We start from the raw sequence: 9434 nt of genomic DNA on the forward strand, positions 1-9434 counted from the left end.
GTGATAATAACCATAACAAAAACAAAAATAGCTGTAAAACACTTTTATCCATTTAAAAGTGATCAGAGTAAAGGCGTTGCCTATTAACATCCGCCACTTGTTAATAAACCCACAGAGGCATTTTGTTTATGTTCTGTATAGACTGCTGATTTTAATAAGCCACATGAGAGATTTAGTAGAAATTATAGGAGTTAAAAAAATTATCAGACATTTATGATTTGACAAAAAGTTGTCAGAGCCTAAACTCATCTGTTAAATGTGCATGCTAACTGTATAGCCTATCATAAGGAACACGAGGTCAGTTTGTGATCTAACATTTTAATTATGAGATTATATAACTTAATTTGTTTGAATTAATTTAAGTTCTCTTGCTGCCCTCTTGGAAGTTCCACAGGCTGTGGAGGAAAGGTGGAGGAATTTTCTCAAGCTATGTTAGCTTGTTTATTTAATTGTTTCAAAATTACTACTAATTTGTCATATTTACAAATACAAGCTTAATTTCAGATGCATTCATGCTCGCATTTGAGCGTTTATTGGTAATCTAACCAAATCTGTCCCTGTTCACGCGTTTTATTATAGCCACACAACAGTAGTGAGTGAGTGATCGAGCCGGGATTTGAGACACGGCCCGTGTCGGAAGCGGGGGAGACTCACTCGCTTGTCCTCTCGGTCTCGGTACGCGCTCGGGATTGGCCGGTTACGGTTAAAGACACTCCCCTGTTCACGGATGAACACCCTTCCTCGACCGCAATCCTTCCGCTCTCGACTATTATGTAAAACACCCGATTCTGTTCTCGAAAGTTGACGGTAAAGTTGAGTTGTAGTTGTAAAGCGAGATATTTGTAACTTTCTGTTGATTTATTTACGGTATCAAGTGACTACAGACTCAGAGAGCGCGATGGTGCTGAAATCCGAGGACGGTGTCGGTGAGTGACTGACGATCGTCAGCTGTTACTTTTGCCGAACTTATTCTGCATTAAAACAGGTGTCAAGTGTGACTTCTAAGAGATAAATTAAAATAAGTTGACATTTGATTCACTATTGCAGCGCTTTAACTCCTTTAGAATATGATATTTACATATTTTACATTTTTTTTCTATAAAACGTGTTATGTCCACAATATTTTTATTTGGATTTAGTTGGGAACAAACTAGCTTTAAATAAATAAGTAAATATGCTGGTCTTATTTCATGGTTCTCAAGCGCCATGTTCTGACAAAGTTTGACAAAATATGTCAAACACACACATTTAACTTTAGTGCTCATAACTAAACACCAAAAACGTACTTTGAGAGTCAAAACGATTTGAAGGCTATTACGCAGAATGAGTGTAATGCTGTCATACTGTGGCTCAGGGTTGTTATAGACAACAATACTCCTCACATGTGAACTGTCCATCATCTTTTCTTAGTTGAGTATGAAGTTATGTTGTGAATTATTCATCGTGAACGAAAGGCCTCACTGGTTTTGACGAGTAATGAATGTGTTTTGTTGTTCCATCGTGATCCTTATTTAAAAATACACTCTTAAAAATAAAGGTGCTTCAAAAGGTTCTTCAAGCGATGCCATAGAAGAACCATTTTTGGTTCCACAGAGAGCCATCCAGTCAAAGGTTCTTTAAAGAACCATCTCTTTCTTACCTTTTTATAATCTGAAGAACCTTCTTTCACCACAAAGAACCTTTTGTGAAACAGAAAGGTTCTTCAGATGTTAAAGGTTCTTTATGGAACCATTTGGACAAAAAGGTTCTTCTATGGCATCGTGAAGCACCTTTATTTTTAAGAGTGTAGGCTATGTGCAAATGCCTCAGCAGATATGCTTTCTGTTACTTGTGCTTTATTGCTGTAGAAAGTTTGTTTTTGCATGGGTGTTAAACCTTTTTTGACAACTATGTCCTCACTTCTACTAATTCTGACTCTTCTATATTTTCTGCATATGTACCTGTAATTTTTAATTTGTCTGTCTTCCTAGTGTGACTCAGACAGGCTGCAACGTGTCCAGACTCCTGAAGTCTGAGGCAATATCCAGCATACCACTGAATACATGAGCAGCATTTCTCTTTGAATTCCCTGCTTTTTAAGCAGCATGTTTCCTGGACGTTTAACAGTATATTGTAACATGCTGTAGTCGTGTGTGTTTGTGAGGAATGTGGCTCAGCTGTCTGGGTTCGGTGAAGGGGGTTGGGATGTTTTCTAGGAGAATGCTGAATGCTGATATCTCAATCTCGCATAGCCAGACTTTTGACTATCGAATATCAACGTACAAATATTCTTCTCTTTGCAAGTGTTCCAAGAACCATCCACAAAGAAAGAATTTCAACAGAATACATTTTGGCCCAAGCACAAAGCACAACATGCAATTTTACTTTGCATTTGCATGCTACAAAGAATCTCATACAAAACTGTAAAAAAAAAAAAAAAAAAATTATATACTGGATATATTTTTAAAAAATATCAAGACTGAGCCTTTATCATATCCATTTGCAAGAACTTCTTCAGAAGCATTCATATTTGTATAAACCTGTAAACATGGATGTGTTCAGTTTCTTAAGCTTTCATAAATTTATGTTTGATCCCAAAGCATTACTAATATATAATTATAATTATTATATGTTATTACTAATATATAATACTGCTAAATGAATAAATGTAAATGTAACTCCACTTAACGGCAAGAGTGACTGTACTTTTTCCCACCTATTTATACTTTTTAATTTAAATAAATATACATGAAATATTGATTGGTGTTGATATTTGTCTGTTTGAAATATATTGGTTAACAGATAATCGGTTATTGTATATCCAGGTTTTTCAGATTCCGAAGTTTGAACAACATATTTACATCATTTTTTATACTTGAATACTTGTAATTACATATTGCAACATGGCTGGTGTTGAAAAGTACGTGTGGTTAGAGCTCTTTCCCATAGTAAGGGTGTGGGCTGTCTAAAGCGCCGCTTGAGAAAGAGACTTGACAGGAAATGTCACCTTAAACTGAACCCTGGCAGGAAGAAGCCTTCATCTCATTGCCCTTTAAAACTTAGTGCAGCTAAGGATCATGGGAAATGCAGTGCTGATTAATATTATTAGCATTTGACTTGAGTTAGTTAAGCTGCAGTGTAAAATGGGGTGGTATTGATTTTTATTTTCTCAGCTCAGCTCTGCTCAGTTTCCTGTCTGTGCGCTGTTGATTATCTGTGTGACCGCTGTGGTCACGTGACTTCCTGTCATGTGTGCGTTAGGCGCTGTGTTAAGCAAGTAAAGGGCAATTGGGATGTTGACTGTGTTTCGGTGTTTTTATCATCAATAGATATACAGGACATAGATGTTTATTTATAGTGGTACATTTAGGCTACATGGACAGTAGGGCTGTCAAAATGGCTGAAAAACTAAATTCGAATTTTTCACTTAAATATGATCAAAATTCGAATTATATTCGAATTTAAAATGCATAATTTCAGTTAGGGTGAAGAAAAGCTTTTGGCTTCTCTCCTGAGGCCACAAGAGGGCGCATCGAGCAAAAAAAGAGTACTAATGCACGTTTATTCAAAGCATAAGCTAACATGACTATCCGTGAAAAAAAGTGCATAATGTTTAAAATAATGTTTATAAACCAATTATAATTAAGTTGCTTAAACAACTATAAACAAAACAGCATCATGTATGTATGTATAGTTTAATACAAAGGGCCGAAAGCCAATCACACAGAGTACATTTTTCATTTAAAAACACGAGTTGCAGTTGTATGGGGAAAAAAACCCTCCATAAAGTCTCGAGATATGTTTTTTCAAAGTTGAACTTGCATTAAAAACATTAAAATGCAATGACATTTACATTGTCATCGCATTTCGTGCGCCACTGATAAGGCTGCCTCAATAGCGCACACCTAAAATTTTAAATTTGAAAAACTTTGCATTCGAATGTGGATTTTTATTTTAAATTCGACGAATATTCGAAATTCAAATTTTTTTTGACAGCCCTAATGGACAGCAAGCATCTGTGATATGCTTTTGACTGTCACTTTAAATAAATGAATCCATTCATCCTTCAGTTTATAAAATCAAGTAAAAGTTGCGTTTGCAGTTTAGCAGTAGAAGTCTGTGTTTATCAGACTTTGTAGTAAGATGTTTATATGACATGAGCAAACATCGTCACTCCCGTTTAACATGCAATTTTTAAGCAATTTTAAATTTGGTAAGCGTGGTTATTTTTACCGCCATTTCTGCCTTCACATACCCCAGTGCACAGCACAATGATGGACTGTCAAATGCAAAAACACATATCTGTGGATGTATTGGATGGTTATTAGGCACTGGGATGGACATTGAAATGTTATTGCCTACTCTGCTCTCGTGTTGTTTGTGTCGTTTCTGGGTGACGAGCAGACAGTGGTGGCAGTGAGTTGTGTTGACAAAGTTCAAGTGGATGGAAAATTTTGGAATGTCACAGAGTTCATTCATGATATTGTGTGAATAACATAGTAATGCATTTAAAGTGTTTACATGCCTGCTTATTGTGATTAAAATTAAAATTGCTAAAATTAGCATAGGTCACATGTGTTATAATGATTATGGTTACTACACTTTTGAGCTTAATCGCATCAGTTTGATTATTGTGTTTACACGAGGTAACGTTTAATCATGATATTGCCCAAAACTCATTATAATTGCATTATGAGGGTACATGTAAACGTAGGCTAGTCAATTACTTTATTATCTAGCGTGCTTTAAAACAATTCAAGCTTCACATTTCTACTTTCAAAACCTCTTGAGTTTTTGCCCCAGACTTTCATTGTATATGCCTTACCCTTTACACAATATTTGCTTGTTTTTATAATCTGAAGCTTGAAAGCATTGACAGCATGCTTTACATAGAGCTTAACTGTGAACTCAGAATGTCAACAGTATGAGGATGACGCTTTTCTATTCTCACATTACCCCTGTCCCACGAACTGTGGTTTAAATAGGTAATGCTATTTTTTAAATGTGAAATAATGTTTATTGTTTATATTATTTAATATCACCTTTTATGCGTTTCAGATTTAAGTTGCCATTGTGTGTGATTATGATGCATGTAATAGCGGCGCTGGAGCCCTCCAAAACTTTTGGATGGTGGTTTTTGTTTTTTGCTACTGAATTCAATTTGTGCTTATGTCAGACAACGGTTGAACTGTTTTGTTAAGTAGTGCGGGTGCTGCATTACCAGTTTAACTGGCCTACATAAAGCCCAGACCTGAAACCCACTGGTTCACTTTCACTGAATGTTCATGCTGCTTTTCTTCAATGCAATCAAAGTGGATATTTTGGACATTCTGTTTGACATAATTTTAATTTATAGGTGAACTATCCCTTTAGACATGGTTTAAAAACCAGAGGCCAATGCCTCTTCATGAATGAAAAAATATGGTCACACTTTATTTTAAGGTCCAGTTCTCGCTATTGACAAACCATTAACTATGACTTTTGCCTCAATAAACTGCTAATTTGCTGCTTATAGTTAGTTAGGTAGTTGTTAAGTTTAGGTATTGGGTAGGATTAGGGATGTAAAATATGGTCATGCAGAATATGTGCAAAAAATGTAATATTAAGAAATTTTGTGAATAATTGCTAACATTTCCCATGGTAATTGGCACTATCAGATCGAAAGGATCGCTGTCTCATTCTGGGTCTATAGTCATATGTGGTGTTTACTCATCAGATTTCTCCTGTACGCTTTCATTTGTTCACATAAACGGCAGGATGTTTACTCTGCAGAGCTTCAGGATGTTTGCTCAGCACAGCGGCCAGTCTGCTCCGGGCTCCCCCTCACAGATCGCACATCAGATCTGCAGCAAAACCCTCCGGTGCCCCATGATTGTTTAGCTAGGCTAATGATAAAAATAAGTTAGTCTGCATTCCTCATACACAGCTTGAAACAGTCTGTTGTTGTTGTTCGTGTTATTTTTGGCTTATGTCTGCTGCACTGATTCCCTGGCTTTCACTTGCTCATGTGAGTCGTGTGATATTGAATAAGAGTGTGTATGACACAGAAATGTGTCATCTCTCTGGAGTTCTGCCCTTGACTTATTTAAGACCCTCTCAGGATACACTGAAGCTGACGGATTCCAGGAAAACACATTTAAAGATGATCATAGGTCTTGATGAGCTGTCATATTAATCACGCTCTTATTAATTTTATCAGCATAGATGAGCTGCATACAGTGGGCCCACAATTGTAAATATATAAAGAGAAAACTTTAAGAAATGAATGATGTTGACTTGAGCACATTTTACATTTGTACTATAAAAATATTTCTGTCAGGACAACTCTCGGAGGGATTGGCATGGTAATGTACATGACAATGTTAATGTATTTGGTCTTGGCGGAATAGATCTGCTAAGCTGCTGCTGCAGAGTAAGTACCGAGACTTGCTACTGCCAATACATCCACAACATGCTGCTGTGAGCATGTAAGAAATACTGCTGCTGCAAATATAACACATGAAATAACCCCCATATAACATAAATGAATCACCTCGTAGCAGATCTATACAGGTGGAGCTGGGGAAGGTGGAGGGTTTCTGAAGCAAGCTGCAACTGCTACGGCAAGCACTAGTCATATATTTGAATGTTGAGCAGCGAGCTCATTGGCTACCGATACAGGAGAGAACCAATCAGCTGTGCCATGTGATAATGATGTCATTAGGTCAGATTGAGTTAGACCTATCGGACTGCGCCATCTAGAGTTTCATGCCAGAACTCTGTATATATTTGAAGTTATACACTAAAAAACACAGCAGCTGTAGTTACCAGAACTTTACTGTAAAAAATGTGGAAACTAATGCTGATTAATTTGTTAATATACCAAATTACTAAAATCTGTTTTTACTTTTACAATATACTGGCATTGGCACCTACCTAGATGGTGCTCTATGTCAAATACACAAATATAAAAAAAAATAAAAATGCAATAAACATTAATGTAACATCATAAGATGTTACAAAAAATGTGCATAACTAATAAGAAACTTAGACACTTAATAAGAAACCTTTGCTTACAAAAACTGTAAATTTACCAGTAATTTTACTGTAAAATTACATGGAATGTTCCATTTGATATATTATAATTTTTCACTGTATATAGAGTAAGGGAACTTACCATTAACCAATTAACAGGTTTTTACTGTAGAATTGTTATGGTCTTTTACCATTAAAATTATGATCGATTTTAGTGTCCAAATGCATTTGTAGGACCTTGCATAGAAATTAAACACATGACCTTCACATTGATAGTGCCATGCTCTGTTTGAACTACGTCAGCGTTACATTTACACTGCAAATAGTCTGTGTGAGTGATGTGAATGTGACTCATTGGCCTGAGTGAGACCAATGACATTTCCTCCCCTGCTTGCCCTTCACATACTGAGGTAATGTGGCTCTAATGTAATACAGCTTTGCAAAATATTCATGAGTATTCAAGAGACTTTATTAGCAAGTACATGAGGTACACCTAAATCAAGCAAACTGTGGTTGGTCAGATTGTATGTCCTGAGAGTTTAATGTGGAATGTGGACCAGAATGACACTATGAGACTAAATTATAAAGTAAACTTTAGAAAAAACTAATTGCTCTCTTTGTCCTTTGGCTGGCATTGATATAACTTGAGCCAAGTAACTGGATCCCTCCTGTGGACAGTGTATCTGCTTGATCTAGAAAAAAATGGGGTGAAAAAATTAGGAGTGAACATCTGGAAGAAAGACTTGAGAATGACCACTAGATGGGGCTTCCTTGTTTGTGATGGCATGATGTCTGAGAGAGGAGGGAGGAGAGAGAGAGAGATCGACAGAGTGTGGGATGGAGAGGAGCGTCTACACATGGACTTCAGCAGTATGTGAAATGTGTCTTCATGTTCCTCGGTTTGCTCTCTCTGCCATTCTAAACACTCAACACTAAACATTCTTACCTGGATATGTAGTCTGGGTTGAGTTTATCTGTGGTTGTGCTGCTAACTTGGAAAATGAAGAAGAAGAGAGAGTTTTGATGAGCGAACAGAAGTGGACGGATATCAGAACGACAGATTGATTTCACTAAAAATTGCAGAACCAGGTCAGTTTGCTTTAATACTTAAATGGCTGTACTTGGCTGGGTTTTTGGAAATGTTGAGACTTTGTGATGTTTCAAGTATGACATGTTACATTTTCTTTGCTGTAGAATGAATGCGAGTGTCTGTAATATGTCTGTCTTACATATTGAGTGTTTTGATTGCATTCAGAAGGATCATTTGTGGACTTGAATAAACACGGTTATTAGTGTCTATTGAGCATGTGAGGTTAGAGGCACGTGGCTTCTCTTCTGTTCCATTACTGCTGCGTCTAGCAGTCACTAGCCAAGTGAGCTTCATTTCATCCATCCACAAGAGTTATTGCATGTCTGTGAGGAGTTGTATGAGCACTAATTATACTTGTTCATGTTCAGATGAAGAATGTAAGGACAGAAAATATGTGGTCGGCTGGAGCCGAGGATGCTTCTGTGATAAACTGTCAAGCTGTATTTGATTTCAGTTGCTATGGGCATGTTTGTAATTGCAGGTAAGTTTTTCAGAGGATTTCTGAAACAATACTCAGTTGCAGCTAAACTCAGGCAGAAGAGCGCTGTGAAGAAAGGTATCGTCTCATTTATCCAGAGGATAGTTGCAGTGGTGGCTTTATGGAGTTCAGTGATCAATGATCTGCCCACTGCTTCTGTGTTCGTGTGCCAAGCAGTCCCACACGGCCCTTGGAAATGCTGGACTCTGTATTTTTCAGCAGGTCAGAACCAGTCCCCGCTCCATTAAAGTGAGGCCAGTGCCTTGAACAATAACCCTATACATGCAGTGAGTGTGTTTCTCAGTATTTCAGTCTCTTAGGGTCATGCTACCAGAGGTCAGGTTTGTGTCAGTACCTTTGCAAGGGCCATTCTATGTGTTATGTGTTGGAAGTAAAACCAAAGAGATAAAGTAAGGTTCTACTGAAGACACTATGCAGGGAATCAGCTGTATTTGAGAAATAAGGACATATAATGGTGGATGAATGCAGAGACAATGCAAAGGTCTTTTTAAAGGGATAGTTTACCCCAAAATTCTGTCATTAGTTACTCACCCTCATGTCGTTCCAAACCAGTTAGACCCTCGTTCATCTTTGGAACACAAATTAAGATATTTTTGATTAAATCAGAGAGCTTTCTGACCTTGCATAGACAGTAACACAACTACCATGTTCAAGGCCCAGAAAGGAAGTAAGGACGTCGTTAAAATAGTTCATGTGACATAATTTGTTCAATCTTAATTTTATGAAGCTACGAAAACACATTTGTGTGCAAAGAAAACAAAAATAATAACTTTATGACATGCATGCGTCGTGGTACTCTCGTGAATGTGCATTGAAGACTGAAACGTCTTCAATAAAGTCGTTTTTTTTTTT

The 9434-nt window shown here is 37.1% G+C and overlaps 1 protein-coding gene across 1 annotated transcript in view; it reads left to right on the forward strand.

Annotated features, from left to right (window-relative positions):
• Nucleotides 1-718: 718 nt before the first annotated feature.
• The window catches only part of LOC107698773 (cytohesin-1-like), a 31500-nt gene continuing 22784 nt past the window's right edge, over nucleotides 719-9434 (forward strand). Inside the window, exon 1 of the mRNA XM_016499878.1 lies at nucleotides 719-926. Coding sequence (XP_016355364.1) covers nucleotides 899-926 — 28 coding nt within the window. The 5' untranslated portion in view covers nucleotides 719-898. The remainder of the gene's footprint in view (nucleotides 927-9434) is intronic.

The sequence above is a fragment of the Sinocyclocheilus anshuiensis genome, unplaced genomic scaffold (genome assembly GCF_001515605.1).
Source record: "Sinocyclocheilus anshuiensis isolate Anshui unplaced genomic scaffold, SAMN03320099.WGS_v1.1 scaffold178, whole genome shotgun sequence".
Lineage (NCBI taxonomy): Eukaryota > Metazoa > Chordata > Actinopteri > Cypriniformes > Cyprinidae > Sinocyclocheilus > Sinocyclocheilus anshuiensis.